Source organism: Eulemur rufifrons, chromosome 14, assembly GCF_041146395.1.
Source record: "Eulemur rufifrons isolate Redbay chromosome 14, OSU_ERuf_1, whole genome shotgun sequence".
NCBI classification, from domain to species: Eukaryota; Metazoa; Chordata; class Mammalia; order Primates; family Lemuridae; genus Eulemur; species Eulemur rufifrons.
The window spans coordinates 32,351,507-32,369,749 of NC_090996.1; the positions used below are offsets into that span (position 1 = coordinate 32,351,507).

The following is an 18,243-nucleotide window of genomic DNA, read 5'->3' on the forward strand; positions in this document are numbered from 1 at the left end:
GCACCTTCCCCTCCCACCGATCTGCTTCCCAAACAGCTGCCTCACAAGGCATCCAAAATAGTTTACACTGAATGCATCACAGTTCCTGGAAAACTCTTGCACACCAAGCTAGTATAGTCAAGGATGAAGACACCTGAACTGGAACGGCCATTCTTTGATCATGATCTTCCCTAATAGTTTGCAGAACCTCACCAGAATCTGCCTCTACAACCTTTATTTCGTTTCACCCTCCTAACAGCCATGTGATGGCTCAATGGGAGGTATGATTACCCCCGTGGAATACATGAGGCAAGTGAGTCTCAGCGGTTAAAATAACGCACACTGTCACACGGAGCCCGCGGCACCTGAGACCCAGGTCAATGCTCTTTTCTCTATCCCTGCAGTGACTGGGAGTGAGAAGGGGCTGCCCCCCCTAGTGCTGGATATATTTTGGAGGTGCCCGTTACACTGCAACGTGGACAATTTCCAATGGGTGGTCGTCTCACTGGTGACCTGTGACCAATTTCTTTTTTATTCTTTACCTATGTTGTCAGCATCAAGCACAGTTCCCTTCACACCTTGGCCACTGAGTAGGGAAGAGGAAAGGAAGAGAAGGGATGGAGAAACATCACGGAGATAGTGGAGGTCTCACTGCCACAGGCAGGGCTTGTCTTGGGGGCTAGAATTATAACAGATATAGAAAGAGACACACTCTGAAGTCACCACGGCAGAAGCAAGCAGGAGAGCCAGTTCCGAAACCACCATCATCTTTACCAGGCTGCTCCGAACACATCCCATGAACAGCAGCGTGGGCGACCTGGTCAGCCCAAAATCTCATGCCACGGAAACCACTCGACCAACAACGTACCATCCCAACCACCAGGAAGTTGCACACAGAGAAGTCACAGCTAGAATCCTCATTCCACCCCATCACAAAAGAAAGCCATTTCACAACATCTTCCAAGGAGACAGCAAAACCGCATTTCCTACCTCAGCGTTGCTGGTAGCCGGACTCGCCGAAACCTGTAGGTTAAAGAATAAAAGACATTAGTATTGATTCAACAACAAGGTAATTGGATTAATTGTCTTTAAAAGGAACTGGCATCAATAATTTGTTGTGACTCAAGGGGACAAGTGTGCAATACACACACACACACACACACACACACAGAGGAAGAAAACTTCCACCAAGCACAGCAACAAGATTTGTTTTTCCAGTCCTATTAATAAGGTGAATAGGATAATTAATATTTTCAACACATTATAACAATCTTGCCAGGAAATAAAAAGGGGGAGGGCTGTGGGCAATGCCCGTGTACTGATCATGATTAAATGAACACTGAAAAAGCAAAGGCATTGAAGACATTTTTAAGTTGGTTTTTTTTTTTCCTTAAAGTTTCAAGTCGGTGTTATGAGAAACAGCTATGACTACAGCAACAACAGCAGCCTTATATTTGCAAAATTCCTCAAAACACTGTGAAAGAAATAGTTGTGCTGGGCATTGGGCCAAGCTCTGTATTTTTTTTTTTAATCTCTTTTAAACCCCAGAATAATTTTTATGATCCCCATTTCACAGATGCGAACACTGGGGCTTAGAAAAGTTTGGTAACTTTTCCGAGGCTAGGAAGTTAGTAAGCGTAAAAAAATTAGATTTAAACTCAAGGCAAAGTTATATCGACTTTCAGGCTCCTACTCATGAGTTCACTCTACGTCAAAGGATTCACTTTAGACGCCACCCACCACTGTTCGTACTGGCCTGGAAAGGAAGGGTCTCCTACCTGGGGGCAGGTGAGGTTTTTCTTCCCCCTGACATGCTAAAGGAGTTTTCTTCTCCACCAGTGTCCCTTACACTTGCAGTTTACTTGGCCAATCTCAGCCATATTTTCTTACCAGACTGCTACAGATCAAATCGTGTCCCCCAAATTCATATGTTGAAGTCCTAACTCCCAATGTGACGATGTTTGGAGATGGGGCCTTTGGAAAGTAACTAAGTTTAGATGAGGTCATGAGGGTGGGCCCCTCATGATGAGATTAGTGCTGTACGAGAAGAGACACACTAGACAGTTTCCTTTCCCTCTTTCTCCCTCTCCTTCTTCCCCTCTCTCTCTCTCTGTCTCTTTCTCTCTGTCTGTCTCTGTCTCCCCCTGCACATATCAAAGAAAGGCCACATGAGAACACAGCAAGGTGGCAGCCACCTGCCATGAGAGAGCCTTCACCAGACACGGACTTTGCTGGTTCCCTGATCTTGAACTTCCAGACTCCAGAATATGAGCAATACATTCCCGTTGGTTAGGCCATGCAGTCTACGCTATTTTGTTATGGTGGCCTGAGCTGACTAAGACACAGACCAACATTAGCTCACAGCTGTGAATCCAACAAAGGGCTTCAGAACGCACGGCCTCCTGAGTGAGCCGCCCAGCCTCCAGCTTACAAGGGCCCCGCGTCGGCACCGCCTCTCCCACGCTCACCCCACGGGATCCCACCGGGGGCTCAGGCAGAGCTTGCTGTCCACTAAACAGCTTTCATGCGTCATTAGTCTCCTAAACGGAAGGCCAGACTTCAGACCGACCTCGGCCAAGAGAGTCCATCAGCGGTGGCCAAAGGTGTTTCCAAGCCATGAATCCGGGGCCCAGCCATGGGGAAACACTGCAAGGCATGATGGATGGCAAAGGCTGGAGCCCTCGCTGCCCCTCTTCCTCCTCTGGAACCCTCTCGGAGCTGGGGCTCCGGGAGCAGCTGACACCCCAGCCACTGGCCACACCCATAAACCACAAGGACGAAAGGTCCCTGGCTACATAACTCTGCATGCGTGTGTATGTGTATATGTGTTTATGTATGTGCGTATATGTGTGTATCTATATGTGTATGTATGTGTGTGCACGTGTGTGTTTATGTGTGTGTGTATGTGTGTGTATGGCTGTTTGTGTTTATGTGTATGTGTATGTCCATGTGTGTACATGTGTGTATGGGTATGTGTGTGTGTTTATGTATATGTGTATGTGCATGTGTGTACACGTGTGTATGGGTATGTGTATGTGTGTGCACGTGTGTACGTGCATATATGCATTTCCCTGCTGAAAACCAACAGGAACATGTGAGGGACAAATACGATATTGAACAGCTATGAGTCTTGGGCAGAACTATTCTCTCTGCTTAATGTGTGTGGTGGCAACAGTCCTCAGCTGGCTACTCTGATGTCCCTGGTTAACAATTTTTGTGTGTGTTTCCTAACTTTGTGTAGCACACATAATACAGCCCCTTTTGCGACCCCCCCATTAGGCAAGCCCCCTTCTTGCATCTACCTTAGCAAATACACACAAACATAAAGAGGTTACACACAGTTATTTATTACAGCATTGTTCGTGACAGCAATACGTTTTTTAAAAACTATAACGGCTAAAATACAGGGTTTGGACACTCAACTGCCGATAGGGGCGAGACAGTAGGGGGTGGGGCCGATGAGGAAACTCAGGATCTCCTACTTTTCCCAAAGCCACTTGCATTCCATTTTTAACAGGCAACATATCCTTCCAGCCAAACAAAATGCATACGGACTCTGGATGTGGCTGCTGGGCTTCCAGCTTACGATCCTACCTGACAAATCAATGATGATACATCATGTTATAAAACATCACGTGCTCTGGGAAGGACCCCAAGGTTCTGACATTAAAAACTCTAGAGCATGTACTGCTAATGAGAAACAAAAGATGCAGGACAGTGTGCATAGATGGTACCAACTTCTAAAAAACAACCCAAGTACATATACATTATATCGGCCTCCCCACCCCACAGAGCCGTATGTCTGAAAAGTGTCTAGGAGGATACACGTCGAGCTGACAAAAGTTTTACTTCTGAGGAAACTGGAACTTGACTGGGATTTGGTGGGTCAAGGAGAGTCATGGGAAACTTTCTCTTTTTCTAAATGGTTCAAAAATTTTACAGTGAGACTAGATCCATTTATAAACGTAAACATCAATTTAAGACATTAGTAAAATACAGCTTTACACTGCCTCGATGTTAATAAGAGACCTTATAGAAATGTTGGTATTTTTTTTCTCATTGAAGAGGGGACTAGAAAGAACCCTCTCACCCATGTGCATGCCGTGGCACCCAGTAGACGAGGCATTAGGAAGGCAATAGAGAGTGGTGGGGCTTGCAGCCAACTGGTGATAAACTGTATTTTATTTATAAATGATAATTTTACACATCGAATAGCACAGGAAGAGCAAGTGGTAACATTTACTGAGGACCCCCTAGGTAGCTGGCACCCTCCCTACGCTGAATTCAGGGTAGACTATATAGTCATAATGATGTTAGATTCAGGGACTCACTTCCAACCCACATAGTTCGGGGCGTATTCAGAACTGTGCAGCCCCAGACCTCAGGGCCTGCTGTAACCCGCTGGAGTGCAGTTGGCCCAGCCGAGGGGACGGCAGCGGAGGCAGGGCTCTTTAAGGGCTGCTGGCGCCAGGCCTCCGCGCTTGGCTTTGATCCTGCCGGCAGCTGCAGCCATCAGAGTGTGTCCGGTGGGGGGCTGATATGATTAGAGCCGTGTTTGAGGTGGGCATTCTGCAGACCAGCGCAGGGCACAGAAGGGATGTGGGCAACTTCCAGCAGGACGCCCTTTAAAGCTTTGTTCCGGCTATTTCCCATCCCTTTCATCATCTCCCTTCCTCTTGCTCGGTTTCTCTGCATGTGTTTGAAATCACTCAGGCCGACATTAAGGGTTTCCTCCTCGCTTGCGCTTGGAACCTGATGTACGTGATTCCTTTTCAACCCTCGTCTCCACCTTCGGAACCAGCTCCGGTGCCACCTCTTCAGGCGGGGAAACCGAGACTGGGATGGAAAGAGCTTTTCCTAAGGCCGTGCTAGGGAGTGTCAGAAGCAGGGTCTGAATGCAGGCTGGACTCCAAAGATGCCTTCGAGACCCGGGCAGGGGTTTTGCCTGCGCCGTAGAGACCTGGGTTCCCTCCTGCGACACCCACGCATCGAGGGCTGAGTTAACTGACAGAGGGGAGATCAGTGCCCCCCACCCTGCCTGAGATGCACAAACCCCGTTTGGGCTCCGGGGCTCCAAGCCAGTCTGTCGCCTGAGCCTTCTGTGCTGAGCAGTGTGGGGTGCCACTGTACCAATTTTGCAGGGTAGTGGTAGCCACGTCTCTTTGGGTTGCATGGGGCAAAAACAACACAGAATGGATTAAGCGCAGACAGGAATTTATTAGCTCATTCAACGGATAGAGCTCACTCTAAGTGGATCCAGATAAGGATCAAAGAGGTTTAATTACTTCCCTGGCAAGTAGTGGAGCCGTGGGCTGAACCCAGGTCTCTGTGACTCTAGACAGTGCTGCCTGCGTGGCTCCGTGATGCTCCCGTCCAAAAGTCCAGACGTGTGGTGATTGTTGCTGTCCCCTGGCTGGATGCCATCCCGTCCCTGTGATTGACACAGGGCCTGTCCTCCCACCCGCTCCCGTCCCCCCTTCCTCCAGGGTCCGCAGCACAGGTCCCTGCAGCCGTGCCGGTGACACTGCCACGCATGGCCTGCCAGGTAGGAAGACAGAACAGTCACACCCCTCCCCGAGCACCACCCTGCTGGGCCTTCAGATTTCACCACCCGTCAGCAAATGACACCACTGTACCAAACAGGGACGCTCTACCTATGAAGTCAGGGTGTCACTTAACCAGGCGTTTCAGGTAGAAGCCCGTGAGGACATGTGATGGCATTTTGGTGACTCCTTCTGTTGACAGTCATTCAAACGAAAATGTCAAATCCTCCCTACCCCCGTGCCCTGTTGTCTACCAAGTGGCCTTTGCCACTCTGTCTGTGGCCTCGACAGAACCAGTCTATGGGATGGTCCCACACCGGCGTGTGCAGGGAACAGCACAATCGCGGAGGTTTCCTCTGTCCAGCGATGACCCCTTGGGCCTAGTTTCCCTGTTGATGCTGTCAGGGCATCTCAGGAAGACCCAGGGAGCTTCCCAGTTACTCTTGGGCCTGAGAATTCCTGTCCACTCAAGTCGAGCTCAGTGTAAAACTCTGCTCTCAGATAAAACTGCGGCATCCATCAGAGGACTAATTGGGGAGAACTCGTGGTCTTTTCTTTCATGCCCTTTTCCACTTTGGTTTTCTGCTCGCAGCAGCTCTGCCCTTGGGTCTAAGAAGATGGATTTGAGAGAAAAGGCAAAATCCTTTCCATCTCTGCAGGCAGAAAATCAAGTCACCTGCTATGATGTTGGTTATCAGGCTAATTTCAGTGGCCATAGATGCTCTCTGCACGGAAGGTGTCCACGGGCTTGTCCCTTCACGGGGCACAGGTGGGCTTGGGGGTGTCCTGAGGGTGAAGGCCTCCTGTATTTGTTAGGAATTTCTGAGCTATGGTAGTGAACAGAAGCAAATGTACGATGGTACAATGTCATGGACATTCACTTCTTGCTCACACAGGGTCCCGAGGGGAGAACACGTTAGACAGCAGATCTCCTCCATGTGAGCCTTCGGGGGCCCAGGCTGAAGGGGGCTCTGCCATCTCTGAGATGTATTTTACAAGGTCATCTGGGTCGTCTTCATCCCAACCAGCCAGAGGAGGATGAGACGTGGAGGTATGTGAGCACGTTGTTTTTACCAACCAGACCCAAAAGCAGCAAGTGTCATCCAGCTCATGGGCTACTGGCTCAAGCTCAGTCACACGGCCACCTACCAAGGCAAGGGGCTTGGGACATGCAGTCAAGCTGTGTCAAAGAGGAGAAGATGGTTTTGTGTTGTGCACAGAGACAGCAGGCCTGGCCATACCTCCCCACTGCAGCACAGCTTTGCACGAGATCCCTCTACAGTTTCCTGAAAGGAAATCCACTCTGTTCAGCCTCTTCCTAACCCTCCGGGTGGTGGGATGCTGGGTGTGACCCACTGCCTGTCGGTGCTGAGGACGCCTCACCTTGCAGCTGGTCCTCTTGGGTGCACAGCCACATGGCTCACACACCGCTCCTCTGGGGTTTCCTTTTAACCCTCAGAAACTCACAGTGCCTCACCTGGCCACAGGAGCAGGAACAGAGTGGAACTTCCTCTTTCCTCTGTACCTTCTCTTCTCCCTCTGTGCAGACAAGCACAGAGGGACGAACTTCAAAGACGCTGCGTGAGCAGACGGAGTCTCTTCCTTGCTGGCCTCCCAATGCCTACACGAGGTTCCCTGGAACTTGGCTTTTCTGCAGGTTGCGGGGGAAGGACACTGACCCAGAGCGTGTAATTCCTCTCTCGTCCTGGCTCCTCTCTGATCTTCTGCTTGTCCAGCTTGGTGGACACCGAAACAGCAGAGCTGGATTGTTTCCTCCTACACGGCCCCAAGGAGGTATCCACACCCCATTGTTTTTTGCCCTTTTTCAAGTATAATAGATGCTCAATCTTTGTCTTCCATCTTTGTACAATGATCCATTTGGGGATAACAGGAAACGTTCTACTCCCGATGTCCTCGACACAGTCACCGTGACCAAAGGGACCAAGAAACGGATTATGAAACCTTCATCACATGGAGCCAACCTTTCCTTGCACTGACTGCATCAGGTGTTGTCACCGGTGTAAACAGATTACCTCAAAGCACTACTGTCAAAGAGCAGTCACGCAGAGAATGCCTGGGTTGTAGGACAAGACAAACGGGGTTCCTGACACTCGGCAGGTGGGTGGCATTGAGGAGGTCACTGTCCCGATCTGAGAGAGTTTACTTATCTGTAAACGAGGAACTGGAAAGCCCTACCACACGGTAGAGTTGTTGGTTCCATGTTATTTCTTGAATAGTAGCATCAGCATCTCCAGAGTTCCACCTGCCACGGTCTCATTGCTTGGATGCTGGGAACTCTAAGTGCTGTTCTGGAGCCAAGCCCTGGATTCAAAACCTGCTTGTACCACTCTCTAGATACGCCATCTTGGGCAAGCGTGCTGAATTCCAAGTGGCCCCGTGTTCTTTGGTGTTTGCCCACTGAGTAGTGGGGTCTGTGTCCCCAACTCCTGAATCTAGGCAGGCGCTAAAACTACCTTCACCAACAGACAGCAGCAGAAGCGAGGCGGTGCCACTTCCTGGACACGTAAAAGACTGGCTGCGTCTACTCCTGTCCCCTGGGGCACTTCCTGACCACCTTCAGCTGAAATGGCAGAAGTCTCACTATCCCAAGACAGCCGTGCTAGACAGGCCACAGCTTGGCATTTTGCTGTCTGTCCCAGTGGAGCCCAAACTTCCAGCCTTCCCAGCCAACGTGCCAGCCAGCTGAATGCCACCAAGAAACCTCAGTCAACTCATGCCCAGCAAGCTCTGCCCAGATCCCTGCCCCGCAAAATCTTGAGCTATAATAAACGGTTACGAAGTTGTGGGGTACTTTGTTGCATGACAATAGATGACCACAACAAAAGGTACTTATCTTCTTTAAGCCCATAATTTTATACTTGTAAAATGGAAATTACAGTATTTTACAAGATTATTGTATGATTTAAGCAAACCAATGTGTTCAAAGGGTTTGGCACAGTCCCTGGCACAAAGCAAGCCACTAGTTTCATCTTCTCTTTCACAAAACTATGAGCACTTGCACTGTTCTTTGGGATTTTCCACAGGAAATTTTCTTTATTGACTGTCACATGATGACATTCAGAGCAGTCACCTTGACCACCAGCCAGTAAAACACAAGTGGGTTGTTCTGGAGTCAGAAATACCGAGCTTCATAAATCCTCACCCTTCCACTTATAAGCTGTGTGAACAACCACAAGACAGTGACCTCACCTCTCTGAGCCTCAGTTTCCCCATTTGGAAATAAACATAAAAATCTATTTTGCTGCTTTTTTTTTGGTGTAGATTCAATGAGAACGTCTGGCCTAGAGCTGGAGACTGAGAATGGACAGTTGTGGTTCCGGTGAGTTTGGTGCATACACTGTAACAGCAGCAGTCCGGACACCTGATGTGACAAGCCCCTCCGCGTTTGACAGAGCAGGCTGCCAGCAGACCACCTCAAGGGGTATTTCTAAAAGCAGACAGCTCCCATCTCCCCACCATCCCCCTCCTCTATTCTAGCCCAGGACTTGGTTCCAGCCACAGAGATGCTGGAACTCATCTCGAATTTTAAAATGCAAGTATAAAAAAGGAAAGAGCCCATTCATGGACGATATTCATCTCCCCTTCCCCCTTCCCCGCCCCAACCACATTTTGTAGGCTCCAGACATGTCCAATGAATAAATGTCTCTTAAAATTCTTCTAGAAAACGCATAAGGTTTCTCTTAATAACTCTCACTGTCAGAAATGAAATATTTACATGCACTTGCTTCAAAATTCTGGCAGCTTGTAACCTAAGAATAGTTTTACTTATGGAGCTGAACAACTGCCCTGGGCCTATCTTGCAGATGATTGTGAGAGGAGCAGGAGGCAGCAGGGGTGAAGAGAGGAGAGGAAAATTCACATGGGGAGGCAGGGACCGAGCAGAGGAGGGCCTGGCACATCTCTGCCCTTGGTTTGCCCTTGAAGTTGGTGTATTGAGGAAGGTTAAAGTAGTTACAGCGCTGGGTTGATGGGACGAGCCCATCAGTCACCCTGACACATGCTAGAAAACACGGGGAAATTGCAAACATTATCTAGAGCTTAATCATGAAGAAGGGAGGCGGCCGGACTGGCGTGAGAAGTGTGTGCGGGGGCTCGCTGGGCCCTTTCCCACTGTATCCTGTAACCTTTGGGGAACATTATTGCCATGTATGTTTCCTTCTAAGGAGCCCCTTGTTATTTTTTGAGGCCAGGTTGCAAAGTTAAAAAAAAAGCAGGGGAGGGCTTCTAAGAAGGTTCTGTTTTCAAATTTACTTCGGCAATCTGGAAACATGGATAAAGTCCCTTAAAAACCCTCCTTCCTCTTGGTCTAGTCCCTCTGCTCCTGGGAAATGTAGCAAAAGTCTTACAGCACAAAATGTTTTAACAGTTTGCTAATGGAAAAAATAAATAGTCAACAACCTAGTTATCCAACAATAGGGGACTGGCTCCGTGCGCTGGGTCACTCTCTTTTCACGGACGATTAAATGACTGCCAAAGTGACGGTCAAGGAAGGTTTGAAATAACACAGGAAAATGCTTCTATGAAGGTAAAAAAAAAAAACCCAGAATATAAATGACTTATGTTGTATGATCTCAATTATGTTAAAACATGAATAGAAGAAATGTGTTAAGAAAATTAACAGCGTTTTTCTTCGGGAGGTAAAATTGGATATTTCATTTTCTTTTTTTCTATATTCTCCAAGATTTCTCTCTAGCAAACAAATGCACAGAAAGCAATTATTGAGACGTTATCTAGTTCGTGCCAGTCCTTCCAAATATTCCAGCCACGTCCCTGATGCTATCTGCCCTGGGGACTGGTGATCCCGGAGCCAAGCTGGGCTGTGTGACTCCAAAGGGTGCAGAGCAAAGACACGGGGGACCCAGCGTTGGCCTCGTGCACGTCTCGTGTCGGGCACTGTGCTCCGGCGTGACCAGTGCCCATTCAGGCACAGACCCTGCCAGGTAGGGCTTCCATCGCCATTCTGTCCGTGCTGTGGAAACCCAGAGCCCTGGCAGCGCGGGAAACCTCCCCAGACAGCCTCGCACGGAAGAGTCGGGGTGGGGATGTGAGCTCAGGGCGTCCTGACTCCCAGTCCTGGTCCTTCCCCTCGGCTCCGCCACAGATGGCGAGAAGCACCAGGCTGGGGCCCAGCCATGACAACCCTCCCTTCGCAAAGCCCTCCCGGTAGAATCTGAATTGCTATGGAAACATCCCCAACCCCCCAGTATCTCCTTCCGCCACGGTCACGGTGCCCAGAATCCCACCAACGGAGGTGCCTTCCTTTAGGTTAAAAAGCCTCAGTTCTAACCTCTACATGTCCCCTTTGAAAATGCAGATGACTCTGGGGGAGGTGACAGGGGTCGGGGCTGGAGCAAGCGCACTGGCCTGGGGTGTTTTCATGTTGGGGAGGAGGACACGGGGCACAGTTTACACCCAAGGCTTATGCTGAGTATGTGGGCACTGGTCACTTTCGGCCATCCAGCATCTCATCTCCTTGCCTAAAACTTTCATTTTCTTCCCAAGACATCACCTCTCCCCCGTGTTGTGTGGTCTCAGTGAGGAGGTGAGTTGAGGGGTCCCTTTTCCCACATCAGATTTAAAGGGGAAGATCCCATGATTCTTAACGCCAGCTGCAGGTTAGAGTCACACAGGGAGCCAGACAGAAGGTGGCCACCGAGGACCAGCCCCCAGGTGCTCTGATGTCATGGATCTGGGTGGGGACTGGATGTGGGAGTTTCATGGAATCTCTGCAGGGGACATAGACAAACAGGCCGGATGCTTCTTATCACCCCCCGGGAGCCCGGGTGAACATGTGGTCCAACGTTCTCCCCCATTCTGCTGAGGTCTCTAGAGTCAGTGACAGGGGGCAGCACAGTGGGGTACATTTATCTCACGGACAGCGGGGGTCTGTCCAGACCAGTTCTGCATGAGACCCTTCCGGCCTTCCAGAGCTCCAGCACTGGCGTAGCTCTTGCCTCTCTCCAGGTGGTCCCCGCCCTTCCTATAGGCTCTGGGAGCCCCATCTGAGCAAACTGCGTAACCCAGGAATAGCAGAGTATGGTCACGGGGCCTAGAAGGCAACCGCAAAAGGCCACACAGAGAGTCAGCAGAGCATCTAGAGCCACTAAACTCTCTGGTTAACTGACGGCCGAAATGACAACTGCCCACTACAGTCTCATGCTTCTCCCTCTACTGAACAATCACCATCGGAAGTGGCTCCCCAGCATCTAGGCGGTGCCGTGTCACTGATTCTCACCACGGAACGTGACCAACAGCGAGAGGAGACACTTCTAGGCCCAGAAGCTTACGAGGCAGGTGTGCCTCCTACTGCATTTCTGAACACGGAGGAATTCCGAGGACAGAGAGGAGGGAAGGCTGCAAGACAGAGCCGCCTGGAGCCCCGAATCACTTTGCAGAAGGCTGTCAGACCACCAGAAACACCTGCCTTGGACCTCTAAAGAAGCAAAACTAAACCTTATTTTGTTAAGGGACTGAAATTTGGGGAGTTATTTTAACAGGAGGGGCATTATCCTAATTAATGCATACTATTATTACAGATGCTGCTCATACTGACAGTAATATTAATCATCATAGCTGTTCGAACGTTTACAATACGTCCAGCTCTCTTCTGAGGGCTTTACATCCATTAATAGCAGCCCAGTAGTTCTAAGCCTGGGGTAATTTTCGGCCAGTTCTGTCTCCAGCTCTCAGTACTTCTCCTATGTCATCCCAGCCAATCCTCATCACACCCCTGTGAAGCAGCTTCATGTACTGCCCCTAATGGTAAAAACGGTCAGAGAGGTGAATCGGCCCCAACTAAGCGGTGGGCTGGAGATTTCAATGCAGGTGTGTCTGACGACAGAGCCCCACCTCCAACCGGAATGTTCTAGCCATTCAGAGACTTTCTACACCTGGGCATGACATCCCACCTCCTTTACTCTCCAATTTACTCAGCGACAGCTCCTTTAAAACACCCACCCACAGAACGCCAAAGTTGGGGTTTTCCTGTCACCTTTGAAGGGACGTGAACAATGACTCTTTTAAAACGGACACAGTATTTACGGGGCCAAAGTGAAAAGGACAGAAGGAAGGAGCACGCAGGAGCTTCGATAGCACGGAGATGACATAATTGATGTTCCGCCGCCGCCGTCTCTGCTCTCCCCGTTGCCGTCTGGAAATTGAGGAGAAACTTGGTAATTGCTTCAGCCGGGCTGGGCCCACTGTTGACCGTTTGCTTTTCTTATTACCTCGTCCTGCCCGGCGACCCCTGAGTATCTCATCTTCTTTGGCAGGGCTGGTAAATCTCCGGCTGTCCCGGGCAGTGCCCAGGGAGCCTCCGAAAACACACAGAGGAGATTGAGGAGGAGGGGGAGGGGAGGGGCAGGCTTGGGGGAAGGTGCAAAATGCAAGATGAGGGCGAGGCGAAGCTCTGCTGTGGCCTGAGGGATAAAGGGAAAGTGCCCACTGTGCGCCGGGGAGAGCCTCTGGTCTCCCGTTAGGATGTGATCTGTAGTGCCAGCGTGATGACACTGACATGCCTCTGGCTCGGAGGGAGCCCGGTTTAGAGTCACATGGTAACTGGCAGGAGCGGTGTTGCAGCATGCATGACGTCGCAGGGCTGTTGGGCTGATTTCTGAGGGTGAGTCCACAGCAACGTGTGCAGAAAGAAGGAAGGAAGGAGGCCTGGGAATGGGGCACACGGGCCCGGGGTGCGCTCTGCACAGGGCGCTGGGACCGACACGGGAGGTCTGCAGGTGGCCACAGCTCGGCTCAGCTCAGACCACGCATGAGCCTCGGGCAACGCAGCAGGACGCGCCCGATGGCATTCTCCACCAGGCTGCGCACCTGCTGTCCCGGCCTTTGAAAAGTCATCTTTCATCACCTCTCCCGTGCTGAGGTGGCTGTCTCCCTGCCTGACAGGTCAAATCCGAATTCCTCACACCAGCCTGGGGCCCTTGTGAGATGGCAGGTCCAGGAGAGGAGAGGTCAGGCTTTGGAGTCACCCTCTGGGGTTCAGTCGCCTCTCTCACTGCCTGTACCATCGGAGACCAGTTGCTTGACTTCTCTGTGCCTCAGTTTCCTCATCTGTTAAATGGTGATCATCCAGGGTTCTTTAAGGAGTGAGTGCAACAATGCACAAAGAATTCAGAACAGTTCTTGGTGCAGAGTAAACATGCAAAAGATGCTGTCTGCTGCCATAATGCATTGTTACTGTTATTATTCTATTGCTGCTGCTGCTGCTTCTAATGGCGGTAACGACTGTTGCTACTTTGCTAAAGAATCCAGCACAGGGCTTGGTACACAGGATACCAGCAATTAATATTTTATTTCCTCTCCTTTTTTCTAAAAATTCTAAAGAATGGAGTTACAGATTCAAAAGGCATGGATGTGTGTGCACACATGTGTTCTTAATAAGTACCACGATATCTGCTCCATTTTCTTTTTGGCAGGTAATTTCCAGCTCTCATCTCTTCTCTCTCCTCCACTCCACCCATTACCTGCGAGAGATATCACAGATGCATCAACTTTTCTCCACCCCTCATGCTGAGTCCAAGCGTCACCCCCTCTTACCCGGATGAGAGGGAGAAGACCACTTAACCAGTTAATCGAAAGTCCCCCTTCCCTCTGAGCCACCGGATCGCAGAGCCTTCGAGAGCTCAGACTCCCAGCCTGGGTTCAGAGTAAATAGAATTACCTGGGGTGGCTGGAACCGGTGCAGACAGAAGGTGTTTCAAAACTTAATCAAAAATTAATTAGAAAAAGAAACAAGCCAAAGGACAAACATCTGTGAGCAGATGATCCGCAAAGGAAAACAAATGTGAGATATAACATTCCGTTTGAGTCAGGAGCAGGGACACGCTGGGCTACACTGGGAGTAGCTGGAAACACGCTTTGAGGGGAACAAAAAGCCTCCGTGTTGACTTCTCGGGAACAAATGACAGCACAGCTCGGAGTTCTAAAGACACGGAGGAGAGAAGCTCCACACGCAAGATCACACACGAGCCGCAGGGAAGCTGCGCATCCGCGAGACACTAATAAATAATCATCAGTCGGTGTCTCAGCGTGGGGGGCCGGGTGACAGGAGAGAAGCCTCCGTGGGCAGTCGCAGCCTCCGGGTGGGATTCGTGGTGATGGCTGCTCCGGAGCCCAGGAAAACCAAGCCTGGAGAGCCGTCCCACATGGGGATGGGCCACGGACTGTGGGCCACGGGATGTGGGCGTGGGACACTGTACTGGGAGAAACCAGGTGCCTGGAAATGAGTCTCTGTCATAGAAGATTCTAGCAAATGCATCAATGCCCTGGACATGTCCCCTCCACACTCCTACACCAAGGTCTTCTCAACACAGACACCATGAGTCTCTCCAATGACTTTCTTTGACCGCAGGCGAGTGCTGCTCCGTGCACAAGGCAGGCTAGAAGGCGTAATCCCTGATGCCCCAGGGGCACCCTCAACTGATGATGCCACCTGCACCTTGAGGGGCAACTCTGAGGCATGCCCTACGCCACCACCCAGAGGTCCCAGTGGAGTCAGCCATCAACTGCCCACAGGGGTGACCTGCTCTTGAAAGCACCTCCTGGCCTTCCCCGAGCCTCCTTCCCTGACTGGTGCTTCCCGGGACCACCTTTCCAATGAGCCACTTGCATTCAGATCCTTACACCTTGGCATCTGCGCTTAGGGATTCAGCCAAACAGAGGGATGTGCTGGGGGCAGACAGGATTGAAAGTGGATTGGGAGCCAGGTGCGGTGGTTCACACCTGTAATCCCAGCACTTTGGGAGGCCAAGGCAGGAGCGTCACTTGAGACCAGGAGTTTAAGACCAGCCTGAGCAACATAGTGAGACCCCGTCTCCACAAAAAATAAACAAATGAGCTGGGTGTGGTAGCACTCTTGTGTAGTTCCAGCTTCTCAGGAGGCTGAGGCAGGAGGATTGCTTGAGCCCAAAAGTTAGAGGCTTCAGTGAGCTATGATTGTGCCACTGTACTCCAGCCCAGGCAATAGAATGAGACCTTGTCAATCAGTCAATCAATCAGTGGAACTGGGGTAAGTGACTTGGCTAAGGGAGGGATGGTCTGCAGGGACCTACGCCAACGAGTTCCTCATGGTGTCTCTGGCAGTCTCAAGCCTCCTTTTTGGATCAACTGCCTGGTGACCTTGTCACTGCCCTGTCCCAAATCCATATCACCCCAAATAAGGGCACTCCATTTTTTTTTTTCTAAGCCCAGGACCTTCTCCATGCAGGAAACTGAAATTGGAAATGAGTTCAATGGGACCTTATCTCCAGCCCCAAGGAGGTGCCAATGGACCTTGTTCTCTTCTCGACAGGAGACCACGGTCCCAACCGTCCTTACTCAGGCTTTCTGCTCTCCTAGACTTGCAAATTCTGGTCCCTCTGCCTGGAGCTCCTCCTCCGCCTGCACCTCGCTTATTCTAATGAACCACTTGTCCTTCCATGTTAACCGGCATCACCCACGCTCCAGAGCCTTCCCTGCCCTCGCCAGCAAGCCTGATTATAGCAGGGCTTGTCACCCAGGGTATAAACGTTGGTTTATCCATGCTCCCTACCTAGACCAGTCTCTTCACCTGAAAACCTGAGGTTTAGGGGATTTTGGTGGTTCTTGACCGGGAAGCATATTTGTGTGTGTGTGTGTGTGTGTATGTGTGTGTGTGTGTGTTTGTCAGAAGGTCTTCTGATCCCAGAAAGTGTCAGAGCCATCACACTAGACTGTGAGCTCCCCAAAGACCCGACGATGCCTTATCTATTCGTGGATCCCTGGAGCCCGGCCCAGTGGCTGGACAGTCACAGGTGATTTGCTGGCGATATTCGTGGCTTACTTTGGGTGTCTGTTCTGAACTGGGCACGGGGCCGGGCACCCCATGTGTTTTCACTTCACTGACCCTAAGAGGCCGTTGCTGTGTCGTCGCAGGGACGAGGAGAGAGAGTGGAGGGAGGATCACCAGTCCCAGGCCACGTGACGGGAAGGCCCGGTGCTGGGATCAGAAGCCAGGTGGGTCAGGCTCTGGAGCAGAAAGGACTCGCTAATGAAGGAACCAGCATCGCTCAACTCACAACCGAGCTGCCCTCCAGCTCTAATCAGCGCCCTGCTGCACCTCTGCAAAGCCTCAGCCTCCGGTAAGACCCTGAAAACCAATGTCTGCATCGTTTTTCTTTACAAACAGCACTGAAACTCCTATAATCAGCCTGGAAGCAGAGCCCTCTCCTGTAATCGCTGTGCACGCATTTTAATCCTGTGAGGCAATTGGGATATATTTTTAGGTTTGTTTTTTTTTAAACATAAGGAAACTGAGTCCTAGAAGCTCTGTGACTTGCTCTAGGTCATGCAAAGCTGGAAGTGGAACCCAGGTCCTGCCTGGTCTCAATTAGGTGTCCTTCCTCCCACTTCTCCCAGTGGCAATGCCTTCCCCGAGACAATACTGATGTGTTTCCTACCTTAGAGTCACGTGTTTCTCGCTCCAACAAGGTTCCCTGGGTCAGTCACCAGATTCAATTTCATTCAGCAAATGACTTCCTGAGAACAACCTGGGCCTCGCACAGCCATTTTGGGGTTCCCTGTCCCCAGCTGCAAGGGAGCTCCTAGGATCAGCGCTTTCCTGGAGGCTGTTGTCTGTCTCCCCTCCTCTTGGGATGTGGCCAAGGGGACGGAGACAGACTGACGGCCATCTGTCAGGGCGGCTCGGTGCAGCCCGGGCAGAATGGACTAATTGATTTTTAGGCCAGCAATGCAGCTTACGTGCACGGCTGGGCCATTTGCAAAGGGTTTCGTTTTCCGCCATTGCTCTGAAGGAAACCCCTGGTCCCCGATGAAGCAGGCAGTGGAGGGGCTTGCGGAAGCCCTTTTTGGGGGACACGTGGCTCTTCTCACCCACTCATCACATGAAGACTGTGAGGTGGAGCACCCTTGGCGACCTGCAGCGCTGGCCTTAAATGAGAAGGAACCAGCTAGAAGTCGGCACCGATGGAGACGCCAGAGCGTGGAGGACGGGGTGACATCCTGGCTCCATCACCTGCTGGGTCTTCATCCTTGGGCACAACACGTGACCTGCCTGAGCCTCTACTTCCTCCTCTGCTCTGTAGGGGAGAGGACCTTCCTTCTTGGGTGCTTGTGAAGAATAAAGGAGATGGTGGCACATTCAGTACTTGGTGAATTATCACACAGAGACACAGAGATGATCGAGCCATGAAACACACGCACTAGACGCTCCTTCCTTCCCAGGCCCCTTGTCCCGCTGTGTTGAGAACAGGAAGGTGGAAGGATGGAAGGACGTGAGTGTGGGGGAGCGTCCTCCCCTTCCTCCCTGCCCTCCTCTGCTCTCAGCACAATGCTGCTATTAACCACCTGCCACGAGTCACCAGCTTCCTGTGCATTTTCTCACCCAATTCTCAGCGCGCTACCCTTGGAAGATGCGTGATGCTTCCCGTTGCATAGCCCAGCGCCGCCCAGCAGAACTCCCTGGGGCGACGAGAATGTGCTGAGTGTGGGAGCCACGGGCCACATGTGGCCACGGACCCCTTAACATGTGCCCAGTGTGACTGGGGAACGAAATTTTCAATCCTATTTCATTTTAATTAATTTACATTTAAGTAGCCGCATATGGCAGCGGCTTCCAGATGGAACAGTGCTGTAATGGGGGAAAACAACGAAAAGCACGCTGGAGTTTGAGGACGTTCGGTGACTTGCCCGAGGTCATCAACCTGGACCG

General features: G+C 51.0%; 1 protein-coding gene across 2 annotated transcripts in view; it reads right to left on the reverse strand.

The window, feature by feature from the left end:
• Positions 1-18,243, reverse strand: part of RBFOX1 (RNA binding fox-1 homolog 1) — a 1,926,172-nt gene that overhangs the window by 1,476,502 nt on the left and 431,427 nt on the right. For both annotated transcript variants that reach the window (XM_069486148.1, XM_069486147.1), the window contains exon 4: positions 970-1,002. In XM_069486148.1, coding sequence (XP_069342249.1) covers positions 970-1,002 — 33 coding nt within the window. The remainder of the gene's footprint in view (positions 1-969; positions 1,003-18,243) is intronic.